A 27,923-nucleotide genomic window follows, 5' to 3' on the forward strand; every position below is an offset into this window, starting at 1 on the left:
GTGATTGGATTTCTTCTCATCTTGCTTCCATGTAATGAAATTAACCACAAAAACAACTATTTAATTATGTTGTTACATTTTTAAAGCAATTATAAATTTGTTTTGCATCATGGTTACTGTGTAAGCTGCTTTTTAAACTCCTGTTTTTCCCACAGATCAAACAGAGAGTACAACGTTTCAGCCATCTCACCCAAGAATAGTCAAGGAAAGAGCCAGGGTGGAAATTAAATGCAGTCACAATAATAACGACCTTAACATAATGCTCTGGTACCAGCAAACAAAGAGTGGTCTGATGAATTTAATTGGATATAACTACATTGGCAGTGACCCCAACTACGAGAAGCAGTTTGAACATCAGTTTGAGATTACGAGAGAAAACATCCGAACAGGAGCTCTGATCATTCCACAGTGTGAATGTATCAGACTCAGCTGTGTATTTCTGCGCTGCCAGTACACAGTGATGTGGTTTAATGTCACCCCAATACTAAAAACCCTGCTCTCTCCTCTCTGTTGTTTTCAAGTTCAGCATCCTGAGAGTCAGGCCGGCAGAGAAGTTATTGTGTTCGTATTGCCTCAGCTTGCTTGGAACCTCCATGGAGGTGACGTCAAAAACAAGTATCAAGCACTATCTACAACTTCTGCCCAAAAGAAAACCAAAAAAGGTGAGTAGAGTTGAGTTGAGTTGGCATCATGCGGTGAAGAAAGACCACAAGACATTAACCAGAGGACAGAAGAGTAAAAACCAAGTCCAAATCTGGAGGGCACAAACATCAACTAATGACATAGTTAAATGTTACATGTAGTAGAAATGTTGAATGAATGACAATTTCAAGCCAAAATACCAAATATCACGATAAGATTAACGGTAGCTGTTACTCGATTTGTTGATCAATAATTTTTTGGAGTGTTTATTGGACAAAAGCTATTTGGAGACATCAACTTGGGCCTTTAGGAAATTCCAATGGGACGTCCTCACTATTTTCCAGATTCACTTCTTAAAAATGAGAATTACAGTCTGACGTTCGAGCTACGTGATCATGTGACCTCATGTTTCCTTTGTGCTGAACAGAGTGATGAGTGACTGTGCATCATTCAGCTGTACGAAGGCTCGTCACTAACATGCTCATCACAGGTCCTTTGTCTGTTACTCCTTTTACACCTCAGGTGGTTTTATATTTTAGCTTAAAATGGCCTGTATGATCCAGCCAGTGCTTGAATGGTCATATTTCCCATCACATTTACACATCATATATACATGTGTACATGAGTACACCAAAAACAGACACCAATGAAACTCTATCATGTGCTGCAGGTCTCACTGTTGTAGTTCTGCAGTCTGGGGATCAAGTGTCTCACCCAGGAGCCACAGTGATGATGGAGTGCAGCATGGGGTCCAGGGCTCAGCATGAGCAGCTACACCATGTACTGGTACCGACAAAACCACCACGGAGCTCCAATTGACTTCCTCATCAGGGAATACGACCGAACTGCGGGCACTTCCAGTCGTCTATCGATACAGCCAAAAACTACTTCTCTCTTCAAATTACTGAGCTGTTCCTGAATGATAGCAGCACCTACTACTGTGCTGCCAGTCACAGTGATGAAAACAGACCAGACATTCATACAAATACCACGTCTGTGTGTACCAGATGATGCAGGCAGGAAGGAGCTGTGGCTTGTTTGGTTTCTATATAATGAAAAGGTATGATAAGGTTTGAGCTGAAAGTAGGTTAAGACACACTGGGCCAATATTGGGCTCTTTAATTAAATATAGTAATCAATCATACTGTATAATTGACTGAGCATCTGTAAAGTCGTCTTTATGGTAGAACAGTTGTATTGAATTACACCAGATTGTACAGATGTGCCTAACAAAGTGGCCATTGAGTATATATACCATATTATACCATACTAAATTATATATTACCACAATACACTACATTATAGTGTATTATGCTATATTGCACTGTACTACAATATACTACAACAAAGACCTTTAAAAACTGTTGGCACAGTGCTCTTAAGCAAGGAACTCAAAACCTGCAGTTGCTGCTCAGTGACCAACAAGAGGCCGTAGCTGTACAGAGAACCTGTGAGACAATATGAATGGGCAGAGTTCCTGGTAAAACAGAAACAGAGAGGAAGGGGAGGATCAGAGCTTGCAGAATATTGTAGTAATACCATAAGTTACACCTGCAGTCTGACAGAAGACAGAAACAGACTTGTCTATGAAGATGGCCGGACAGCTCTAATTATTTTTACTCTGGATAACTGGATAACAACTGTGACAATGAAGGTCTTCTTGGTTGCAGCTCTAATCTTCTCCAGTAAGAACATTTAAATTGAGCTAAAGAAAACAACAGTTTTTTCCATCAAATATTTTCTTGCTTAAATTAATGTTTATTTACTTGGTGCTCTGTTTTCCAGATTTCTCCTGCTGTGTAAAAATTCACCAGCCTCCATTTATATTCAGCCATGGCAGCGACACCTCTGTAACTTTTGCAGTGTGAACAAGACGACGATGAATATTCCTCTATGTTCTGGTACAGACACAGAGACAGTGGGAAAATACAGCTAATAACATATTCTCTTGGTAAAGACGTGTGGAACATTGACACTCCTTTCAACAAATCCAAGTATACCATGTCCCGACCTGCAGTGCTAAGCTCCTCTCTGCAGATAAAACCTGTTGAGGCTGAAGACTCAGCTGTGTATTACTGTGCCTCTAGTAGAGCACAGTGGTTCAGAAAGCCTCAGCAGCTAAACAACAACCTCAAGTACAAACCAGGGGGAGAAGTTGTAGTGGGGATGAATGAGGAGCCTGATTTTCTTTAATTCTGGGGACTCTAAACAGGAATTTGTTGAGGTGTGGGATCTAACAGTTATAGTATGTTTTTAATAACTGAAGTAATTTCTCAAGCAAAATTAAAAAAAAAAAAAACTGTTATATTTTCTCAGTGATTTGACTTTTTGTGCTGCTCTTTAACTAGACAAGTTGAAAGATGTCAATTAGAAAATTAACTGAGGAAATAACATTAATCAGTGATGAAAATATTTGTTACTCGCAGTTCTGTATGGCAGCAACATATCACCAATTGAGAAATTATAATTAGAGTATAAACAAAAAGCTGACAGCTCCAATGAGCTCCACTCCACTTCCTCTCCACAGTTCTGATGTTTCTGTAACACCACAAAGCTGATCAGATAAGTGAGCAGGTGAAAATGTGGTAAAGTTGATACATCCATACATTACTGCCATGAGCGGTTTCTCAACTGTGTTACTTTGTCCTCAACTCTGCACATTTTTAATAATATAGTAATATAATTAAATAGTGTGTGTGCAGCCTGACAAGATCGAAGTATATCAAGTTTAAGAGGATAGCATACACTGACCCCTACAGGGTTCATGTGAGACTACATGAGGTGTGGCACTTAACAAAGTTAGGTCAGTACTGTATACAGGGTGGCCATTTAAATCATTTAAAAGGAGCTACATAATAAAGTGGTCTGAATATGGTATGTAACAGTAGAATAAGTCAATGTGACATACACACACTGATCTTATAATGCAGTTACTTCCATTAAATAGAAAAATGGACATCAATTATTACTACCATTGATGTACTATACTACTTGAAAGCTAATTAATTAATTGACTTAGATGAGGTATTATTTAACAAACATATTCATAGGAATTAGGCAGATGAGGTATGAGCTGACAGTGGAATAAACTAAAAGAAAGAACCTAACACTGAAATGTTTCTTGAACAATCAGGTTAAATTAGAAGAGACATAGTTCAAAGATGTCATGTCTCATCTTTTCTTTATCTTTTGATAATGTACTAACTGACAGATGATGCCATTAGATATAATAAATCTCCATCTTCAAAAACATACAGCAATCTTGTATTAAAATCTGATGGTGCAATGGTGCATGCATGCATCACAATGAAACACAATGTGTTTAACTGATAAAATTCTTGGTTATGAAATCATAAACTAAAATCATTGCATCTTAACTTAAAAACTCCCTGTGCCAACTATCATGCAACCATATAGATTTGATTTGTTGTTGTAAACCTGCATTGACAGATTTTTATGGCCACATGTGGGCAGCAGAACAAGCTGTAAACACAACAATGACGTACTATTGCTACAAGTTGTTTTAGCAAATGTGTTGACTATCTACACATCCAGCAGACACAGAGCAGCATTAGCATTCATTTGCAGTTGTGCGTCTGGACATGTGGTGATTGTCAATCCAATATTCAAACTCTTACATCTTTGTTTTTGTCTCTACCAACTCCTAAGAGAAATATCTGGGGTTTTTTGTTGTTGTTTTTTGTTTTTTTTTAAATCACCATTATGTTCACCAGATGGGTGAAAATTTGGCTTCTGTTTAGTTCTGGGCAGATCATGTACAGTGGATTATCAGGGGATTTTTTGCCAAAAAGAGCTGTCAGTGACAGCAGAGACAGATCACAATAGTACAAATGCTACAATGCTTCAAACCGCTGATGGGAACTGCAGAGATCAACTACTGTCAGTGAATATTCCTGAGTAAATGTGGTCTCTTCACTGATAACTGGGTGGATAAAGAGGCGTGACCATGACAGACGTCACTTCCTCTGAGCAGCTACAAAACAAACTCAAAAAGAGAAACCAGTCTCCCTTTTCCTTCCTTTCGTTCTTGCTTCTTTTCTTAGCGACACAGAAATAACAGCAGTCAGGTATGAGCCCGTTCAGGCGTCAGTCAGCCCGACCTGCACAGCTGCTGTCACACAGAGAGATGGAGGCTGAGATATGGAGAAGCTGGGTGGGGGAGGGAGAGAGGAGAGAACGAAAAAGACTTTGGGTTTTTGTGTGATACTTTTTCACTGTGGGGACAGGGGGCCACGGTGATACAATCCCATAGAGCCGTCGTACAAAAACCTCCTCCCATTGACAACCATTGTGAAGACGGCTACATGTAACTCAGGAAACCTGTTACAGCAGAAAACATCAGTATTCTGTAAGTGTGTAGGATGGCAGGACACTTTGACACTGAAACATCAATTTATATGCAGAAAACATGCTGGAAAGAAGTTTGAAAATTTACTTTTATATTACATTTAGAGGATTAGAATTCTTATTTCATTCATCCTGACACACACACACACACACAAAAGACATTGGACACTGCAAAGCTCATCTTATATGATTAAACCTTCATCCCCCGGATTATTAAACTTTGTCTCAACACACTGATTATGAGACATTTTATGACTTTTTGGTAGAGGAGACCGTCAGTGTGACACTGGAACTGAAGCTTACTTTGGAAAAGGAACAAAACTCACTGTTTTAGGTAAGTTGGAGCTCTCACAGCTTCTATTCACTGCAAAAATAGAAAAGCTGACATGAAAGTGAAGGAAAAACTGTTGGTATGTAAAAGCTGAAATACTGAGCTGAACAAAGAACACTCTGAGCTACACTGAGCCTGCTTACTTTGGCCAAGGAACCAAACTGACGGTTTTAGGTAAATATTTCAATTCATCACTGTAAATTCATAGTTGTCACGTTGCCTTACAGTCTCAGTATACACAGAAGTATTAGTAAAACTCTCCAAATATAATTCTGGTAGAGAAAGACAAAGGAGTTTCGTGCTCAGTATTTTTGCACTGTGACCAACCTCAACGAAGCATACTTTGGAAAAGGAACAAAACTGACTGTTCTTGGTGAGTAAGTTAAAACAAGTTAAAGGTCTGTGGGGAAAAAGTTTTTGTGTTACATAAAACACAGCATAAAAGCAGCATCTTGGGCTGTTTGAGCACTGATCAAGTTCACTGTGACTATGGTGCTTCAGAGGCTTACTTCGGAGGAGGAACAAAGTTAACTGTTTTAGGTAAGAAATCAATACAAATGGAAAACAGCATTGTAGTTGGAATGTTTCTTTAAGAAGTACAGCACTCAAGTCTAGTTAAATTTGGCTGAGTTAAAAAATTGTTAGCAGGAAGCTCATTTTACCTGAGCACAATACTGTTAAAAGTTAAAGTTAAAATAGAGCCCATAAGGTTGAAACTGAAAGGTTTGTCTTCCATACAAAACAGGAGGTAGTTGTTGGTTTGAAAGGACAGTTACACTGATTACAAAACTAAAAAGTAAAGAGGTGAAGTAAAAGCTGTTTTAAGCACTGATCAAATGCACTGTGACTGGTGGGTATGGTGCAGAGGTTTTCTTTGGTGGAGGAACAAAGTTAACCGTTTTAGGTAAGAAAACATTTTAAAGTTCAATAAATATTGTTCAGATGTTTCTGACATTGTAAATAGTTGATTATATAGTAAGGACTCAGTATATCCTTGGTAACTCCAAGGCTTGACTCAGTCCTAACTACATAATCACGATTAAACCGTTATTCTAGCGGTTACTGGGCTAAAAAGTCAGAAAATTGTCACAAAGTATATGGATGTTTAAAGTTGAAAAGGTTTTAAGTTCTTGGAGGAAGATTTTAATTTTTTGCAATCTAAAGGAGATTAAGTTTTTAAAAGCCAAACAGTGAAAAAGTTGGGAAAAATGTCAAAGTGGAACAGATAAAGAGAGGCAGGAGGAAGGGTTTTTGTGACAGTTGAAAGTCTCTGTGCTCCTTCAGCGAGGCTTACTTTGGAGCTGGAACTAAACTCACTGTTTTAGGTAAGAAAACCTGCAAAAATAACCTCTCAGAGCATGATTCTCAGCTTGTGTGTTTGTTAATATCATAGCCAGTACTTCAAATATACTTATTAGACGTTTTATTTGATGATAGTGATCAAAGTGTGCCAATTTATAAGTGTGAAAGAAGTTAATTCAGAATTTAATAACAAAAAATTAAAAAAGGAGCAGTGTCTCTGTTCTCCAAAGTGGTGTGGCAATAAAACATTTGGCTCTATGCCCAGAGTATTACTCTCACAGCCACTTCTTATCAGCTCTGTGAAGTACTGTGAGTTTCCAGTCAGAGGCTTACTTCGGAGCTGGAACTAAACTCACTGTTTTAGGTAAGATTGTATTGATACACATACTAACCTAATATATCAAAAGATAAAATGAAAAATGAAAACAAAAACATTTGTTTTGATAACTACTATCAGATTGGTTATAATCTTTTAATCTTAGGCTGTTAGACAAACCTTACATTGGCAATTTAAAATGGTCAACAGATGGAATTGTGTAAAAGCATGTCTTCAAGAGTTTTGTGAGCATAGTTACAAGTACTTAGTTTATTTGAAAATAAATGCAGAAAGACAGCCTGTTGTGTTGAATGGCAGAGTAGTTTTTCTGTAGCCTTGTATCAGTGTGAACAACTACAACCCAGCTTACTTTGGCAGTGGCACCAAACTGACAGTGTTGGGTAAGAAAATTATAAAAATTATGTGCATAAATGTTTATTTTTGAAGCGTCAATTAACCTAAATGTGTAATGTGTATGAATCATTAAGAAAGATAATGGTGATACTGTGACTGTATAATTACTAGTTGGTGATAAACTCACTAATACAGCAATATGTTAGAGGTTCAAACTCTTAGTCTTTGTCAGTTTTGTTTTTTTTAAATGTGTGTCAGTGATGTGCTTTGGCATTTACAGCTAACAGTTCTGGGTAAGATTACTGCAATAACTTCATTAAAACAAACATTTATTAGACTAAATTAAATCAGTGTGAGTTATGTAACCTGCAATGATCATGTTGTATTTGATCAGTGTGAAAAAGATGTCTTGTCTCTTTGTAACCCAGTGTTTAAATCCTGGTATTAAGATGTCACATGTGCTTTAGAGTTAGGTGTTGTATATTGGTTTGTTGCAGATCTACAGGCAGCTTTAATTTAGTGATTTATTTCCTTTGTCCTCACAGAAAGAAATATCACCCAACCAACAGTGACAGTGTTTAAACCTTCATTACACGAGTGTGAAAACAAGAACGAGAAGGGGACAGGCGTTACAAAGAAGAAGACCTTACTTTGTGTGGCCAGTGGGTTCTACCCAGACCATGTTAGTGTGTCATGGAAGGTTGATGGGAAGAAAGTCGACAAAAATGTGTCGACTGACAGTGCTGCCCAGCTGGACGGTGATTTCTACAGAATCACCAGCAGGTTGAGGGTCCCTGCTAAAGACTGGCACAACCCCAAGAAATACTTCCAGTGCATCGTCAGCTTCTTCAATGGGAATGAAACTAAGCATTTTGAAGGCTCAATTAAGGGTGAAGCAGGTATGTTCATCTGGCACTCAAATAACCTTAACCTGATCTACTGACAATCTAAACAACCATTTGTTCTTGTCTAATCTTTTTTGTTATTTTTCTTTCAGATCCGGTAAAAAGAGGTAAATATTACAATATAGAACAACAATATAGAAGATAATATATTAATCTGTGGTTCTGTACACCTCACTGCATCAGTTCTATCATGGTTATCATCACATAGAAAACATTTAGTGTCCTACATAACTGAAATAAACATGCTTGTGGTAGAATTTGTAACTCCCCTGACTGTTTAAACTTTCTGCAGCAAAATATCTGAAGATCACACAGAGTGCCAAACTCTCCTACAGTGTTTTTATCGTCAAGAGCTGCATCTATGGAGCCTTTGTAGTGTTTCTGGTGTGGAGACTTCAGGTTTGTCAAAACTAACACTTTCGCTTGATTGTCCTTCACATAAAATCTGGTGCATGCATAAATACATATATGTAATGTAAGATATATAATAAAAAGAGCTCATGACATCAACACATTGTGTCCTTTCTGTCTATTTCAGGGTTCAGCTGGAAAGGACTGATGTGAGAGCTGAGCTGTGGCAAATGAACTCTGGGATGGATTAAAGTGCTTTCTGTAAATACAACTGAAAACAAAGTAGTTATATTTCTATATTTCAGTGCATTTAAACTCATATATATAATCCTGCAGACAGTAGATGGATGGTTTTTGTGCTTACTGTTGTTACAATGCTAGACTGCCATGCTGGTTCATTTGGAACCAGGTTTTTATAGATACTTAATAATTCTGTGTATTAGTTTTTGGTTGTGAAATACTTGTTTGCTTAACTTTCTTCTCAATAAAAGCCTTTCAGGGAATATTGTCAGCCACGTGCTTTCATTTCTATACAAGAGCTTCAGGTTTCTCCTGACATGACATCTCCAGACGAGAAAGCTTCATTTAGGGTAGAGTAGGCCTTTATCTACATGCAGTATTTACATTGAGTATATATCTAAATCAGAACAGGACATGGATTACTCTCCACATCAAACACTGTTGACATCATAATATGTAATTTAAATAAGAAAGAACTAGATAAAAGTACATTTGTCTGTTTCTCTCACAGCTCATTCTACACTGAACATAATTTTTTCCAGAGATAGTGAGTGTGGTATTTTTAGCAGTTCACCAACCAGCCTGTTTTCTGAGAAATCAATTACTTTCCATCTACTTGTGTTGAAACATCTCAGCTCAGTAAACCTTCACAAGCAGGTTCATTTGGCTCATAACAAGTTTTCCAATGAGCAAACTGAAAGCTGACTCATGTTTTACCAGTAAATTTAACTGATAAGTAAAATTCCATCAACTAATCTGCATTTTTTACATGTTGTGAAATGATTTGAGCTCATCAAAGTGGATTTATTTTAGTCTTACTTAGCTTTGAGTGCACACTTAGTCTCAGCTGCACAACAGTTTGTATACGCCTCATGAGTAAAGAAATCCTTCCTTTAGTTTAAACAATGTCAGCAAGAATGTAAATGTCAAGAGCATGATTCTAACTCATAACAAGAGGAAATCACCATTCTCTCCTCTGTGTACAACAAAAGAAGGTCAGAGCTGGTGTTGGTGAGAGGACAAACTGGAGCTTGAAACTGTGCAGAGGAGTAGAGAGCAACAGCAGAGGAGAGGATGTGGTCACAGAGCAGCCTGCAGATCGTTCTCTCTGTGCTGAGAAATGATGGAGGTGCAACCTTCCACTTAACCACAACCTCCGGCTCAACCAATGCACCTGCATCTCTGCACCAACCCACAACAACACTGCACATCTCTGAGTGAACAGCTGGGAAAGCTGCTATATCTGTGTCAACTGAAGCAACAGAATGAACAATAAGTTTGTGTTCTTTTACAAAAAACAGCTGTTTACTGGTGCAGAAATGTGCACCTTAAGGTTTTATGCTGTGATGAATAAGAGACATGAAACAAGTATCTTGTTGCATGTGCAGTAATAATTTTAAAAAATGAAAAATTGAGGGTGTTTCATTATAATCTCCTCTGTAAATCATCTTCATGTAAATCACTGTATACATTAAGATGCATAATATGACTATATTTGAAGTGTATCATGCCCATTTAAGAAAAATTTGCTGTACATCTAAACAGTGTTCCATCTGCATTAGGAACCCAGTGGGACTCAAACTGAGGAAAAACACTTTCTACTTTCTCCATTTGCTTCCTTAAAAAACATGTTTGTGTTCACTCAGGTCAGAGAAACAGGAAAACATATGTGAGATGGCAACAGACACATCTTTCAGGATCCTTAAGGGTCCATTTCATCCATTTGTTAGAAAACTGAAATTAATACTCTCACTCTGCATTATTATAAGTCTCAGTTACCTCAATACTATCACTTTATGTGTGATATTATGAGTTCATAATAGAGGATTACAGTAGATACAAGGAAAATTGAGACAATACTATTTAGTAAAATTCAGTCTGAATTTGACAGTTTCACATTGGGATTTTGTACTGGACTGAAATTAAACTGCTGAGCCGAACCACAAGACTCCAGGATGAAACATCATGCAACAAGACGTCCAAACTGCAGAGAACCAACAAAGTGACAGCCATTACAGCCAAACTGAGGAGACATGTTTTCAGCCTTAAACTTCTGATTTTCAAATAAAATCAGGAGAAAATCACCATTATGTTTTGGACAATACTCATGAATACTGAAATAGTAGATCAAGACATGAAAACCTGAGGCAACAAAAATGCCCCTGTCATTATTAGAAGTAAGAACACACTATTTTAGGAAGTTAGGATACCATGTTTGAAGTTTTCTGCTTAACACAGATACTAAGATTTATGTGTGGATTAATCCTTCACTGATAAAATGCAACAAGAAAAAGCAGATGAAATAAAAACTGGGAGACTGCAATGACCGTTTTTGAATGGTAAGTTAACAAACTTCAGCAACTAGTTACACAGAAATATCTGAACCCCCATGTTCTGTGTCATGAAGCTGAATGAGACATTTCACTTGATGTGCTGAACGACCCCTTCTGGAGCAAACTATACATCAAGTCATGTAGGATTCCTATGCATACTGTATGATGATCCTACATGACCAAAGCAGGTTTTATCAAAGTGTTTTACACATGTCACGCATCACATTCTTTAAGAAAAGCTGTGATGCTACTTACACACAAGATTTTCCTGCATTGTTAGCACTAATGAGGCTCAGACTCACTAGTGCTCAACTCTTACCCAACTCTTCACTGTCAGACTTTTCATCACTCTAAACTGCACTTCAACAGTCTCTGTATACTTGGCTTGGGAGTAGTAGCATGTTGAAGTGTATGAGTTGAGTTTATCATGTGTTTAGCATGATGGCAAAGACTAAAACCCACCTTAGACCCTGACATCTTATCAGCTGTTGCTGAGTGGGGGGGCTGTTTGCAGACTTCAGCTGGTTGACTATCAGGGCGCCATCTGCTGGATAAACCTGCAACACAACAGTCAGTCAGTCAGCTAGGTATAATAGGATCAAGATGTAAATCTCTGAACCTTGATTTCATGCACAATGTCTCTGAATCAAGTCAGATATCTTCATTAAGTCATTAAATTGATCACTGGTGGAGTTTTCCTCAAGCCATGCATTTTACATTTCACAATCATATGAAACTGCTGCTCTCATATAAAATTAATATCAGCTTCTGACATTGTAAATTGAAAAATCACGGTCCAATTTCACAAAGCTAATACTCACTGGATGCACCCCCAGTATTTTTCACACCAACGGGGGAGAGACATACAACTAATGAAGCAAAGATAACAACTTAAAGTCCAACTGAAGAGATCAAAATAGTGCTATTCCCTGATAAAAAGATAGTAGTTAACCAACAGCACCTCTGTTTATTGTTCTGTCACAGAGATGTGCTCTCGTCAGTCATTGCTGAACTGACAGGGCCTGAACAGGAAGCTAACAGCAGATTGTCACATCATCTGATGGTCGTCATATTTTGTTCCTTTTATCAATTTCAAAATCAGACTTAACCTTTTAGCAATGTCGAGCTTAATCACCTGTTTCGCTTCCTTTAAAATGTTTTTAGCTAAGAACATAACTAAACACTGCAGATCACATGATCCACCTGGTCTCTTCAGCTTGGCAGTGTTACTGATAATGTACTGTAGGGGGACCCCCAGTACCACTTATCCTACCATCTATACTTTGAATGATAATGAAGATTTTTGATACATCAGCTCACAGGATCACATCACAGTGAAACTCCCACTTGTAGCTCTTCATATCGAGGGAGTAAGACTCTGGGAGTTTCTGTCAGGACATGGATATTTTCAGTAAACACAGCCTCCTCAGACTGTCTCTAGTCTCTTTGCTGTTGAACACAGGTAAATACCAATAAAATCAACTGTGGACTCTTGCTTATGAATACAGTTTTATATTTAACTTGTTTTCCAGTTTTTGCTACTATTATAATTGAATCTCATTCCATTATCCAACAAAAACATTTAATTATGCTATCCTTGATTATTAAACATACAGGAATTACTGATGGCAGTGATGTCAACCAGACACCCATACTGTGGAAAGACAAAGGCGACAGTGCAACAATACACTGCAACCACACCAAGGGTGTTGGCTACAACCAGATGTACTGGTACAGACAGCTGCCTGGAGAAACTATGAAACTAATTGTGTTCACAACAACAGCCACACCAAATCACGACTTTGGAGATTTCAGCAAAGACAAATTTTCAGCCACTAAGCCCAGTGATGAGACCGGGACATTCACAGTGAAGAATCTGGTGCCAGAGGATAAAGGCTTGTATTTCTGTGCTGTGAGTGAACACAGTGACACAGACACATGTGAAAGCTGAACAAAAACCTCAGTGCACTGTTTGAACAACTGTTCCCAAATATCTCATGTACTGTGGAGCCTCAAGTACCACAAACACTCCATGTTACACTTTGATTCACCACGTGGATTTTTGATAGAGCCACTGACAGAGAACGTCACACAAGACATGACACACCCACCTGCATCTCTTATATCTGTAACTACACTGACAGTTACATTATATATGAGACTTGGACCTGTAGAACATGGACATTATCAAACATGGTCTCTCCAGCTTGTTACTATTTCTGCTCTGGAACAAAGGTAAAGATCTAGGGTTGGGCAATATGGTTGACATCAATAATATGACTGAATTTTTAAAAATAAATCTAGTATCAAAAAATATTACAGGATGGCAAAGTATGTAAAATCACAAAAGATATTTTTCTTACATTCAGTACAGTGAGGTATGTTCATCTTTAATGTACTACATCAGAAAAACTATTCATACATGTAAGAAACAACAAACTTTTTTTATCTGCCATTGGCACAAAATCATAACACTTTTACATACTGTTTATACACACAGGTCTTATTGATGGGAGTGATGTCAACCAGACACCCATACTGTGGAGAAAACAGGGTGACAATGCAACAATACACTGCAACCACACTAAGGGCACCTACTACAACCAGATGTACTGGTACAGACAGCTGCCAGGAGAAACAATGAAGCAAATTGTGTTCACAACAACAGCCACACCAAATCACGACTTTGGAGATTTCAGCAAAGACAAATTTTCAGCCACTAAGCCTGATGCTGAGACTGGAACATTCACAGTGAAGAATGTGGAGCCTGGAGATAAAGGCTTGTATTTCTGTGCTGTAAGTGAACACAGTGATACAGACACATGTGAGAGCTGAACAAAAACCTCAGTGCACTATTTGAACAACTGTTAATAAAACCTTTAACCTCCTGAACAGTAGGGGGACCTCGAGCATAATCACAGAGCATTTTCCAGCAGTGACACTCCCATCTGCAACCCTTCATCTTTCTGTTATAACATCACTCCTTGTACCCCAGTGGACTGTTTTCACAGCTGTTCCCAAATATCTCATGTACTGTGGAGCCTCAAGTACCACAAACACTCCAAGTCACACCTCGATTCACCACGTGGATTTTTGATAGAGCCACTGACAGAGAACGTCACACAATATATGACACACCCACCTGCATCTCTTATATCTGTAACTACACTGACAGTTACATTATATATGAGACTTGGACCTGTAGAACATGGACATTATCAAACATGGTCTCTCCAGCTTGTTACTATTTCTGCTCTGGAACAAAGGTAAAGATCTAGGGTTGGGCAATATGGTTGACAGCAGCAGAAGTAATGATTTTAAACTGGTTGACTGCATGAGAGTTAAAATGTTCACTAGTAATAACTTTTAAACACTTTTACATACTGTTTATACACACAGGTCTTATTGATGGGAGTGATGTCAACCAGACACCCATACTGTGGAGAAAACAGGGTGACGATGCAACAATACACTGCAACCACACCAAGAGTGTTGAGTACAACCAGATGTACTGGTACAGACAGCTGCCTGGAGAGACAATGAAACTAATTGTGTTCACAACAACAGTCAAACCAGACCATGACTTTGGAGATTTCAGCAAAGACAAATTCTCAGCCACTAAGCCTGATGTTGAGACCGGGACATTCACAGTGAAGAATCTGGTGCCAGAGGATAAAGGCTTGTATTTCTGTGCTGTAAGTGAACACAGTGATACAGACACATGTGAGAGCTGAACAAAAACCTCAGTGCACTGTTTGAACAACTGTTAATAAAACCTTTAACCTCCTGAACAGTAGGGGGACCTCGAGCATAATCACAGAGCATTTTCCAGCAGAGACACTCCCATCTGCAACCCTTCATCTCTCTGTTATAACATCACTCCTCTCATCACAGACTGACAGTGACTCTGGTCTCAAGTTCATTTTGCTCAGAACACAATAATGATCTCAGCTGGTCTGATCAAAGTCTCTGCAGCTCTGCTCTGTGTTGTAGGTACTGTACATTATGATGCTGATGACTGAGAGGAGAAGCTCTCACTTGGTTTTGATTTTTCTGACTTCTCTGGTTTATTTAAAAATATGATATTGACCATTGAGATTGCATGATGAAGAGGAATCACTGTTGGTCCTGTAACATGACAAGCTAACAAAAGCACCTTTTTTTTTTTTAACCTCTGCAGGTCTAAGTGATGAGAGTGATGTCAATCAGACTCCTCTGCTGTGGAGCACTGAGGGTCAGTCTGCGACAATGAACTGCAGTCACACTAAGGGCAGTACATATTGGCTCATGTACTGGTACAGACAGCTGCCAGGAGAGACAATGAAGCAAATTGTGTTCACAACAACAGCCACACCAAATCACGACTTCGGAGATTTCAGCAAAGACAAATTCTCAGCCACTAAGCCTGATGCTGAGACCGGGACATTCACAGTAAAGAATGTGGAGCCTGGAGATAAAGGCTTGTATTTCTGTGCTGTGAGTGAACACAGTGATACAGACACATGTGAGAGCTGAACAAAAACCTCAGTGCACCATTTTCACAGCTGTTCCCAAATATCTCATGTACTGTGGAGCCTCAAGTACCACAAACACTCCAAGTCACACCTCGATTCACCACGTGGATTTTTGATAGAGCCACTGACAGAGAACGTCACACAATATATGACACTCCCACCTGCATCTCTTATATCTGTAACTACACTGACAGTTACATTATATATGAGACTTGGACCTGTAGAACATGGACATTATCAAACATGGTCTCTCCAGCTTGTTACTATTTCTGCTGTGGAACAAAGGTAAAGATCTAGGGTTGGACAATATGGTTGACAGCAGCAGAAATAATGATTTTAAACTGGTTGACTGCATGAGAGTTAAAATGTTCACTAGTAATAACTTTTAAACACTTTTACATACTGTTTATACACACAGGTCTTATTGATGGGAGTGATGTCACCCAGACACCCATACTGTGGAGAAAACAGGGTGACGATGCAACAATACACTGCAACCACACCAAGAGTGTTGAGTACAGCCAGATGTACTGGTACAGACAGCTGCCTGGAGAGACAATGAAACTAATTGTGTTCACAACAACAGTCAAACCAGACCATGACTTTGGAGATTTCAGCAAAGATAAATTCTCAGCCACTAAACCTGATTCTTACAGTGGAACATTCACAGTGAAGAATCTGGTGCCAGAGGATAAAGGCTTGTATTTCTGTGCCGTGAGTAAACACAGTGACACAGACACATGTGAGAGCTGAACAAAAACCTCAGCGCACTGTTTGAACAACTGTTAATAAAACCTTTAACCTCCTGAACAGTAGGGGGACCTCGAGCATAATCACAGAGCATTTTCCAGCAGTGACACTCCCATCTGCAACCCTTCATCTCTCTGTTATAACATCACTCCTCCCATCACAGACTGACAGTGACTCTGGTCTCAAGTTCATTTTGCTCAGAACACAATAATGATCTCAGCTGGTCTGATCAAAGTCTCTGCAGCTCTGCTCTGTGTTGTAGGTACTGTACATTATGATGCTGATGACTGAGAGGAGAAGCTCTCACTTGGTTTTGATTTTTCTGACTTCCGTGGATTTAAAAAAAACAAAAAAAACTTAATGATCTGATTTTGACCTTTCAGTTGGTTCAGTCTTCATGATGAAGAGGACTCATTGTTGGTCCTGTAACATGACAAAATAACAAAAACACAATGTTTTACTTCTGCAGGTCTAAGTGATGGGAATGATGTCAATCAGACTCCTCTGCTGTGGAGCACTGAGGGTCAGTCTGCAACAATGAACTGCAGTCACACTAAGGATGCTACTTTTTACCAGATGTACTGGTACAGACAGCTGCCTGGAGAAACTATGAAACTAATTGTGTTCACAACAACAGCCACACCAAATCACGACTTCGGAGATTTCAGCAAAGACAAATTCTCAGCCACTAAGCCTGATGTTGAGACCGGGACATTCACAGTGAAGAATCTGGTGCCAGAGGATAAAGGCTTGTATTTCTGTGCTGTAAGTGAACACAGTGATACAGACACATGTGAGAGCTGAACAAAAACCTCAGTGCACTGTTTGAACAACTGTTAATAAAACCTTTAACCTCCTGAACAGTAGGGGGACCTCGAGCATAATCACAGAGCATTTTCCAGCAGTGACACTCCCATCTGCAACCCTTCATCTCTCTGTTATAACATCACTCCTCCCATCATAGACTGACAGTGACTCTGGTCTCAAGTTCATTTTGCTCAGAACACAATAATGATCTCAGCTGGTCTGATCAAAGTCTCTGCAGCTCTGCTCTGTGTTGTAGGTACTGTACATTATGATGCTGATGACTGAGAGGAGAAGCTCTCACTTGGTTTTGATTTTTCTGACTTCTCTGGTTTATTTAAAAATATGATATTGACCATTGAGATTGCATGATGAAGAGGAATCATTGGTGGTCCTGTAACATGATAACATTTTTTTTTACCCCTGCAGGTCTAAGTGATGGCAATGATGTCAATCAGACTCCTCTGCTGTGGAGCACTGAGAGTCAGTCTGCAACAATGAACTGCAGTCACACTAAGGGCAGTTCATATCGACAGATGTACTGGTACAGACAGCTGCCAGGAGAGACAATGAAGCAAATAGTTTACACAACAGCATACAGCCCTCATGAGTATCAAAGTGGCTTCAGTGAGGACAAATTTCCAGCAAAGAAGAACGACGCTGAGACTGGATCTTTGACTGTTAAGAAGCTGCTGCATAATGACAGTGGAGTGTATTTCTGTGCTGTGAGTGAACACAGTGAGACAGGTGATTTAGACAGCTGTACAAATACTCAACTAGTGGTGTCACAGAGAATAGAAGATAACAATCCCTTTAATGAACTGTAGAGGGAACCATACACAAATGGTCCCACTTATCATTGGACCATGAGAGAGAACTATGAGCCTTTTAAACTTACATTCAATTTCATATTAATTGTCCTGTGCAGTACTGAAGTATGACTATCATGGTAACTTATTTCTCTCCATGCATTAGAAACAGTCTCGAAAAAGATCTAAAAATAAACAACAGCAAATAAACTGTGATTTTACTTAACATTAAAATATATCAAGTTCAAGTGTTTCCTTACCTTTTCTGACTTAAAGTCACACTTGATGGTTACAATGTCAGTACTCTCTTCAACAAGTATAGGTGCCTGAATACTGAAGATAAAACATGGTATCTATAAACCACCATCAGCCCTGTGTGTACCACCAAAAACTGTCTTGCACCTGGAACCAACCACACTAAAAGATGTTTTCACTACACTCTGTTTTATATCGATAAATGACATGCAAATGTTAATAAAGACACATTTTTACAAGTTACTCGTTAACTGACAAGTACCACAACTGTGTATTTCAACATCAGTTGATCACATTAAAATGTATCACTGTTTCATACTGCATACATTCTGACCTCCATCTTATTTAACATAGGGTTCAGTTCAGAACATAACATCATCATCAAACTTGACCTTCTCCACTTGACAGTATTACTGACGTGAATGTAGGGGAACCTCCATCCAGAGTGTAGAGATCATCACATGCTGCAGAGACACACCTACCCTTCTATCTCTTCATATCTCAGACTCGACTGTTACATTAATTGTATGTATTGTATTCTGTGGCATGAAATATTTGAAATATGAAAACCACAAGCCTCCATCACATTTGACAAGTATCGCCAGTGTGTGTCATCACAGTAATGACACACCTTTTTACAGAGGTTACGTCACATGACAGGATGATGCTGCTGTCAGCTGCTTTGTCAAATGTCTCACTGAACACGTACTCAGTCTGTTTAGCATCTCAAAATGATTTCAGCACTAATTATCTTTACGGTTTCTCTGCTCTGTCCTGCAGGTATTATTCTTTTAACATCTTTTTTTATTGAAGATATTAAATTAGTATTTAGTATTTATTAAAAAAAATGCCTTTCCCCTATTGTTGACTTTAAAACCTCTTGGTTTATGGTTTAATTCCAGGTAGTAATACCAATAATGGAGTCCACCAAACCTCAAGGTTACTGGTAGAGAGGGGTCAGTCTGCCCAGATGAACTGCAAGCATGATCTTGGGGGCACTTACTTTGAGATGTGCTGGTATCAACAGCTGCCAGAGGAGAATCTGAAACAGATCGTCTCCACAGTGCCTTACAGTGAGCCAGACTTTGGAGATTTTAGCCAAGACAAATTCTCAGCCACAAAGTCTGAAGCTGAAAGCGGATCTTTCACGGTGAAAAACGTTGAACCAGGTGACAGCGGAGTGTACTTCTGTGCCGTCAGCTCACACACTGTGATGCTGATATTTGTCAAGCTGCACAAAAACCACAGACTCAGTCTGGCACTCTGCCTGACGTGATCATATTACAATGTTACTATATTCATGTTCAATAAAGACATACTGACAAAGTGGATACACATAAAACACAGCATGACAATCACCAACACCAGATTCGAAACAGAGGAAAAGAGCTTTTTATGAAAAGGGATACATGAGAGGACAGAAAACATGGATATAAAGGGGATGGATTTGAATAGGGTGGACAAAATAAAAGGAAACACCTGTCAACACAACACAATACAGCTCAACAGCACCACAGACTACATCCTTCAAATGATCACACAGTTTCATCAAAAACTGAATCCTGAAACCCTGGTGAAGGGAGGATTAGTCGCAGGAGTGTTACACTGCATTAGTTCTAGTTATGTGTACCTAATAAACTGGCAATTGAGTTTATACATTTCATATTATATTATGACCATGTGACCATCCCAGTCACAAAGCAAGAGGCATCTCAAATGAATGAACAAGTGATTTTCAAGTGATAAATGACTCTGATTCTCAGATCTAAATGTGATTAATACCATGTAAAAAATATATTATGGAAGGTTTTTATAAACTGAAGTTCTACACCACAACATGAGAGCAACCAGAGTCTTGCTCACAATACCACAATGTATCTCCTCCCCTCTACGCTGATCCCATAACATCTGTTCAGTCTGTCAGTTGATGCAGAGACAGAGAGGAAGATAAAGACATCATGGTCAGAAACCTCAGCTGGATCTCTGCGCTGCTTCTCTGGCTCTCCTGTAGGTTTAAATTCAAACTGTTCACTAAAAGTTACATTTTTGTATCCATCTCTGTTTTATTAATGCTTTTCCTCTTTCAACACAGGTCGCTCACTGAGCAATAAAGTCGATCAGGCTCCAACATCAATATTGGGAGGACCTCATGATTCAGCAACAATCAGCTGCAGCCATTCAGTCAGTTCATACAATGTAATACTGTGGTACCATCAGCCAGTGGGTGACTCAGCCCTTAAACTCATTGGACATATTCTATATACTAACCCAACCCTTGAGGAGAAATTCAAACAGCATTTCAATGTGACTGGAGATGGCTCATCAAAATCTCTACTTCATGTGCTGAAATTCAGACAGCCAGAAGACAGTGGCATGTATTACTGCGCAGCTAGTAGGCACAGTGACTGTATTACCTTCTCGCCTCTACAAAAACCCTCTCTGATAATCCACCGCATAAATTCACACTGAAGGAGAGCACACCTGCATCTGGCAGCCGCTTATAGCAGGAACTCACAGTGATCTTAAATTCAGTAAGAAAGCACTCTCTACTTTTAAAAGAGTACTTAGTTATTTTGGAAACAGTTATGTTGCTATCAGTGCTTCACAATACAAAACCTCACCATCATACGTTTTTGCGTTTCAGTATTACAGCTCACAGCCCCATGCACCTATATTCCTTCCTTTCACAGGGTGGCAGTATATCTTCAATCACAGCTTTATACTGAGCTAGTGATGTGTAGTGGTAGCTGACATGATGATAATGATGACAAGCTGAAGATAAACTATGACACCACCCACCTACACAGCTCAGAGCTTCAGTTTCCTCAAAGAGGAGGTTGGAAATCATCAGTATAACCTCTGATACACAGAGAATATCTTTCACAGCAACAGTAAAATTATTACCAAACAAAATAACCAAACACAGAAGACAACATGAACCTCTTATTACTAAGCATCGCACTCAACACTGTGCTGGTTTCAGGTAATGACATCAACAATTTAATACAACTGTTACCACTGTATGCAAACTGTATTTAATCACATTTTATTTTAACACATTGCTGAATTTAACTGTGTCCATTTTATAAACACTGTGTCTTGTTTTTGGTTGATGTCTGTTCAACAGGTTCCTCTCTCAGTGACAAAGTCGAGCAGACTCCAGCTGACATTTACAAGAAACCAAAAGAAGAAGCAATAATCAGCTGTTCACACAGCATTGACGGCTACTACGCAATCCTCTGGTACAAACAATTAAAGGACAAACAGCTGCAGTTCTTAGGTTACATAAATAGAAAAAATGGTGTTCCTGAAGCTGGTGCTGGTGTGAAAATAGAAGGGGATGCAAACAAAGACCAGACCTGCACTTTAATAATTGAAAGACTTGTTCTGAACAACAGTGCAGTGTACTTCTGTGCTGCTAGTTACCACAGTGCTACATATCACTGCTCCTCAGTACAAAAACCTCACCATCATGTTTTCATCTCACTATTACAGCTCACAGCCTCTTGCACCTGTATTAACCCATTCTAATCAAGGATTCTTGTGTGCAGCTATGCAACACTTAACTTATAAACAGCAGTATCAGACACTCAGTATACCAGTGTCTCATTTCAAAAGTCACTATGAAAACTTAAATTCTCACATATATCAGAGAGTTCATGGACTGTAAATAAGCATTAAAGGCAGGACTACCAAATCATCAAAATTCAAAGCACATACTCTGTTTTGAACTTTCTACTGCTGCAGGAATTAGAGAGCATATTTTTTCAAATATGAAGACTAATAACTAAGTCTACTATTAAAGGTTTAGATAAATGAACAACTATAATAACTGCCAAAGAAAGGAAGAAAACTTTAGTGAGATGCACTGTACATCAGATGCTAAGTCTACTAAGGTCATAGTTCAAGGTCTTCATCTACAATGGTTTTAATGTTTAGAAGAGGAGGAAACACTTTGACCCCTCCCACCCTCCTCAGAAAAGGAGACAGACATTCAGTATAGCTGCATTTACTGTGATGAAAACATAAAACAAACTACATAGATCTTAAATTTAGTCAGAAAACACAGCATGATGATCATTTTCTTCTGTATAACCTTTAATGTTATACTGGTTTCAGGTAATAAATATATAATCAAAAAATATATTGAATTTCTCAAAATTCTACACATAAGTTACTTTCTTAAACTCCAGTCCTTTGCTCTTATTTATTCTATTTCATTCTGACTTCATGTGATTGTATAATGTTTAACATCTTTCTGTTCAACAGGTTCCTCTCTCAGTGACAAAGTCAAGCAGACTCCAGCTGACATTTCCAAGGAACCAGGAGAAGAAGCAAGAATCAACTGTTCACACACTATTGACAGCTATGAACGAATCTACTGGTACAAGCAATTAAAGGACAGACAACTACAATTCCTGGGATACATGAATTTAGCATTTTCTAATCCTGAAGCTGGAGCTGGAGTGAAAATGGAAGGGGGAGCAAGTAAAGGCCAGACCTGCACTTTAATAATTGAAGAACTCACCTGGAATAACAGTGCAGTGTACTTCTGTGCTGCTAGTTACCACAGTGCTACATATCACTGCTCCTCAGTACAAAAACCTCACCATCACATGACTTAATCTCAGTATTACAGCTCACAGCTTCTTGCACCTGTATTCCTTCCTTTCACAAGGTGGCGGTATATCTTCAATCACAGCTTTATACTGAGCTAGTGATGTGTAGTGAGGGTGTGAATGGTTGGACAAGTTGAGGATGAACTATGACACCACCCACCTACACAGCTCAGAGCTTCAGTTTCCTCAAAGAGGAGGTTGGAAATCATCAGTATAACCTCTGATACACAGAGAATTTTTTTTAGAGCAACAGTAAAATTATCATCAACAAAATAACCAAACACAGAAGACAACATGAACCTCTTATTACTAATCATTGCTCTCAACACTGTGCTGGTTTCAGGTAATGTCATCAACAATTTAATACAGGTGCTGCCATTTTGTTAACTCGATTTTATTACTTTTCATTTTATCACATTGTTGAACTGTGTCCATTTTATAAACACTGTGTCTTGTTTTTGGTTGATGTCTGTTCAACAGGTTCCTCTCTCAGAGTCAAGCAGACTCCAGCTGACATTTACAAGAAACCAAAAGAAGAAGCTAGAATCAACTGTTCACACAGCATTGACGACTACTACACAATCCTCTGGTACAAACAATTAAAAGACAGACAACTACAGCTCCTGGGATACATGAATTATGAGAAAGATAATCCTGAAGCTGGAGCTGGAGTGAAATTAGAAGGGGGAGCAAGTAAAGGCCAGACCTGCACTTTAATAATTGAAGAACTCACCTGGAACAACAGTGCAGTGTACTTCTGTGCTGCTAGTTACCACAGTGCTACATATCACTGCTCCTCAGTACAAAAACCTCACCATCACATGACTTCATCTCAGTATTACAGCTCACAGCTTCTTGCACCTGTATTCCTTCCTTTCACAAGGTGGCGGTATATCTTCAATCACAGCTTTATACTGAGATAGTGATGTGTAGTGAGGGTGTGAATGGTTGGACAAGTTGAGGATGAACTATGACACCACCCACCTACACAGCTCAGAGCTTCAGTTTCCTCAAAGAGGAGGTTGGAAATCATCAGTATAACCTCTGATACACAGAGAATATCTTTCACAGCAACAGTAAAATTATTACCAAACAAAATAACCAAACACAGAAGACAACATGAACCTCTTATTACTAAGCATCGCACTCAACACTGTGCTGGTTTCAGGTAATGTCATCAACATTTTAATCCTCATTTTGAACAGTATCTGTTTATCATTTTAATGATCTTTAACCATGATTATATTTTTCTGCCATTCATTACATTTTACTTGATTACATTACTGAAGTTACCAGCATTCATTCTTGTATTATACTGTATCTGGTTTTTGGTTTGTCTTTCTCCACAGGTTCCTCTCTCAGTGACCAAGTTCACCAGACTCCAGCTGACATGTACAAGAAACCAGGAGAGAACGCCACAATCAGCTGTTCACACAGTATTCAAAGCTATGATCAAATCCTCTGGTACAAGCAGTCAGAGGGACAGTTACAACTCCTGGGATATGTGTATTTTAATACTGGATATCCTGAAGCTGGAGCGAATGCAAAAATGGAAGGGGGTGCAAATAAAGGCCAGACCGCCACTTTAACAGTTGAAGCACTCAGCCTGAACAACAGTGCAGTGTACTTCTGTGCTGCTCGTTACCACAGTGCTGCGTATCACTGCTCCTCAGTACAAAAACCTCACCATCACTCAATTCTCATCTCAGTACTACAGCTCACAGCTTCTTGCACCTGTATTAACCCAAAGATAACACAAAGATCAGATATGATATTGGAAGGAAAAATGTGTTGCATAGCTGCACATAAAGAACAGTTATACAGCACTGACATGAATCCATAGCTGACATTTCTGCACTAAACACTGACGTTGAACTTAACTTCACATTGTTACTGATTCTTTCACTATTAAGGTCATTGTTTAAGGTTGTTGTTGTTTTGCTTCCTTTCATAAGGTGGCAGTTTGTTTTTACTGGGCCACTGGTGTGCAGATAGATATAGATAGATGTACTTTACTGATCCTGTGAGAGAAATTCTTGTGATTTTTCATCTCAGTATTACAGCTCACAGCTTCTTGCACCTGTATTCCTTCCTTTCACAAGGTGGCGGTATATCTTCAATCAGACCTTAATACTGAGCTAGTGATGTGTAGTGGTAGCTGTTAGGATGAAAATGATAACGAGCTGAAGATAAACTATGACACCACCCACCTACACAGCTCAGAGCTTCAGTTTCCTCAAAGAGGAGGTTGGAAATCATCAGTATAAACTCTGATACACAGAGAATATCTTTCACAGCAACAGTAAAATTATTACCAACAAAATAACCAAACACAGAAGACAACATGAACCTCTTATTACTAAGCATTGCATTTAACACTGTGCTGGTTTCAGGTAATGTCATCAACAATTTAATACAACTGTTACCATTTTATGCAAACTGTATTTAATCACATTTTATTTTAACACATTGCTGAATTTAACTGTGTCCATTTTATAAACACTGTGTCTTGTTTTTGGTTGATGTCTGTTTAACAGGTTCCTCTCTCAGTGACAAAGTCGAGCAGACTCCAGTTGACATTTACAAGAAACCAAAAGAAGAAGCAAGAATCAACTGTTCACACAGCATTGACAACTACTACGCAATCCTCTGGTACAAACAATTAAAGGACAAACAGCTGCAGTTCTTAGGTTACATGAATTTAAAGGATGGTGTTCCTGAAGCTGGAGCTGTTGTGAAAATAGAAGGGGATGCAAACAAAGGCCAGACCTGCACTTTAATAATTGAAAGACTTGTTCCAAACAACAGTGCAGTGTACTTCTGTGCTGCTAGTTACCACAGTGCTACATATCACTGCTCCTCAGTACAAAAACCTCACCATCATGTTTTCCTCTCTGTATTACAGCTCTCAGCCTCTTGCACCTGTATTAACCCATTCTAACCAAGGAATCTTGTGTGCAGCTATGCAACACTTCACCTAAAACATCCTGTTATAACCAGCAGTATGAGAAAGTCAATATACCAACAATTGAACTGTCCAATGTTACAAAACTAGTCAACATTTTGTTGTTAAAAAAATGAGGCAACAACTAAGTGTGCTAATAAATGTTTAGATAAAGACACAAGTATAATAACTTAAATCCATAGTTAATATTGTAACACTTTATGCTGATGTTGCACTGAACATCAGGTTGTCTATTAAGGTCATATTTCTCTGTTGTTTTGTTTCCTGTAATATGGTGGCAGTTTGTCTTTACTGAGCCAGTGGTGTGCAGTGGTTACTGATACGATGGTTTTAATGTTTAGAAGAGGAGGAACACTTTGACCCCTCCCACCCTCAAACTTTTTTTCTCATGATCAGAGACTTTCCTCAGAAAAGGAGAAAGACATTCAGTATAGCTGCATTTGCTGTGATGAAAACATAAAACAAACTACATAGATCTTAAATTTAGTCAGAAAACACAGCATGATGATCATCATCTGTATAACCTTTAATGTTATACTGTTCTCAGGTAATGAAACTGTTATTTAATCCTCAAAAAAGTGTATTTTCTCCTGCTTTATCTTTTCAAATTGCATACTACTTGTTTTCAAATATAAATTCTGCAATTAGAGATTACAAATGTCTATGTGCAACCAGAGTCAAGAAAAAGGATTTTTATGTTATCAAAGATTCTGATGTTTTCCCCAAAATTCCTTATACAAGTAACTGTTTAAAACTCCTGTCCTCTGCTCTAATTTTTCAAATTGAATCTATTTACATACATTCTGACTTTCAACAGGTTTCTCTATCAGTGTAAATGTCAAGCAGAGTCCAGCTGACATTTACAAGGACACAAGAGAAGAAGCAAGAATCAACTGTTCTCACGATAGTACCAGCTATGATCGAATCTACTGGTACAAGCAATTACAGAACAGACAACTACAGCTCCTGGGATACATGGAGTATGAGAAAGCTAATCCTGAAGCTGGAGCTGGAGTGAAATTAGAAGGGGGAGCAAGTAAAGGCCAGACCTGCACTTTAATAATTGAAAGACTTGTTCTGAACAACAGTGCAGTGTACTTCTGTGCTGCTAGTTACCACAGTGCTACATATCACTGCTCCTCAGTACAAAAACCTCACCATCACATGACTTCATCTCAGTATTACAGCTCACAGCTTCTTGCACCTGTATTCCTTCCTTTCACAAGGTGGCGGTATATCTTCAATCACAGCTTTATACTGAGCTAGTGATGTGTAGTGAGGGTGTGAATGGTTGGACAAGTTGAGGATGAACCGTGACACCACCCACCTACACAGCTCAGAGCTTCAGTTTCCTCAAAGAGGAGGTTGGAAATCATCAGTATAACCTCTGATACACAGAGAATATCTTTCACAGCAACAGTAAAATTATTACCAACAAAATAACCAAACACAGAAGACAACATGAACCTCTTATTACTAAGCATCGCACTCAACACTGTGCTGGTTTCAGGTAATGTCATCAACAATTTAATACAACTGTTACCATTTTATGCAAACTGTATTTAATCACATTTTATTTTAACATATTGCTGAATTTAACTGTGTCCATTTTATAAACACTGTGTCTTGTTTTTGGTTGATGTCTGTTCAACAGGTTCCTCTCTCAGTGACAAAGTCGAGCAGACTCCAGCTGACATTTACAAGAAACCAAAAGAAGAAGCAATAATCAGCTGTTCACACAGCATTGACAACTATTATAGAATCCTCTGGTACAAGCAATTAAAGGACAATCAGATGCAGCTCCTGGGATATATGGATAATAGCAGAGCTAATCTTGAAGCTGGAGTAAATGTGAAAATAGAAGGGGATGCAAACAAAGACAAGAACTGCACTTTAATAATTGAAAATCTCACCTGGAACAACAGTGCAGTGTACTTCTGTGCTGCTAGTTACCACAGTGCTACATATCACTGCTCCTCAGTACAAAAACCTCACCATCATGTTTTCCTCTCTGTATTACAGCTCTCAGCCTCTTGCACCTGTATTAACCCATTCTAACCAAGGA

At 38.7% G+C, this 27,923-nt stretch overlaps 3 protein-coding genes, 1 long non-coding RNA gene and 1 gene segment (V, D, J or C); all 5 read left to right on the forward strand.

The window, feature by feature from the left end:
• The first annotated feature begins 259 nt into the window (after positions 1 to 259).
• Positions 260 to 9,064, forward strand: LOC108896409 (M1-specific T cell receptor beta chain). The gene is made up of 8 exons (XM_051078355.1): positions 260 to 410; positions 522 to 662; positions 1,313 to 1,428; positions 7,294 to 7,360; positions 7,859 to 8,212; positions 8,311 to 8,325; positions 8,511 to 8,617; positions 8,757 to 9,064. The coding sequence occupies exons 1-8, from the start codon at positions 260 to 262 to the stop codon at positions 8,775 to 8,777; spliced, it is 972 nt and encodes a 323-aa protein (XP_050934312.1). The 3' UTR covers positions 8,778 to 9,064.
• Positions 9,065 to 12,505: 3,441 nt separating this feature from the next.
• LOC127143643 (T cell receptor beta variable 29-1-like) lies at positions 12,506 to 13,093 on the forward strand. The segment is given in 2 exon segments: positions 12,506 to 12,604; positions 12,759 to 13,093. Coding segments are annotated over 2 exon segments (399 nt in total).
• Positions 13,094 to 13,295: 202 nt separating this feature from the next.
• Positions 13,296 to 14,876, forward strand: LOC108896410 (M1-specific T cell receptor beta chain). Its single transcript, XM_051078356.1, has 3 exons — positions 13,296 to 13,377; positions 13,643 to 13,966; positions 14,542 to 14,876. Exons 1-3 carry the CDS (start codon positions 13,320 to 13,322, stop codon positions 14,874 to 14,876), a joined length of 717 nt encoding a protein of 238 aa, XP_050934313.1. The 5' UTR covers positions 13,296 to 13,319.
• Positions 14,877 to 15,047: 171 nt separating this feature from the next.
• Positions 15,048 to 27,923, forward strand: part of LOC108876592 (M1-specific T cell receptor beta chain) — a 94,496-nt gene continuing 81,620 nt past the window's right edge. The window contains exons 1-3 of the mRNA XM_051078357.1: positions 15,048 to 15,135; positions 17,640 to 17,957; positions 19,177 to 19,484. Coding sequence (XP_050934314.1) covers positions 15,084 to 15,135; positions 17,640 to 17,957; positions 19,177 to 19,484 — 678 coding nt within the window. The 5' untranslated portion in view covers positions 15,048 to 15,083. The remainder of the gene's footprint in view (positions 15,136 to 17,639; positions 17,958 to 19,176; positions 19,485 to 27,923) is intronic.
• Positions 21,077 to 27,805, forward strand: LOC127143595 (uncharacterized). 3 transcript variants are annotated; one of them, XR_007815159.1, is made up of 3 exons: positions 21,077 to 21,257; positions 23,374 to 24,061; positions 27,513 to 27,805. It is a non-coding gene; the product is annotated as an uncharacterized LOC127143595 (long non-coding RNA). The 3 variants fall into 3 exon arrangements; XR_007815158.1 differs by lacking the exon at positions 27,513 to 27,805 and adding an exon at positions 24,243 to 24,532; XR_007815160.1 differs by lacking the exons at positions 21,077 to 21,257; positions 27,513 to 27,805 and adding exons at positions 23,107 to 23,236; positions 24,243 to 24,532.

Source organism: Lates calcarifer, linkage group LG19 (genome assembly GCF_001640805.2).
Source record: "Lates calcarifer isolate ASB-BC8 linkage group LG19, TLL_Latcal_v3, whole genome shotgun sequence".
Lineage (NCBI taxonomy): Eukaryota > Metazoa > Chordata > Actinopteri > Centropomidae > Lates > Lates calcarifer.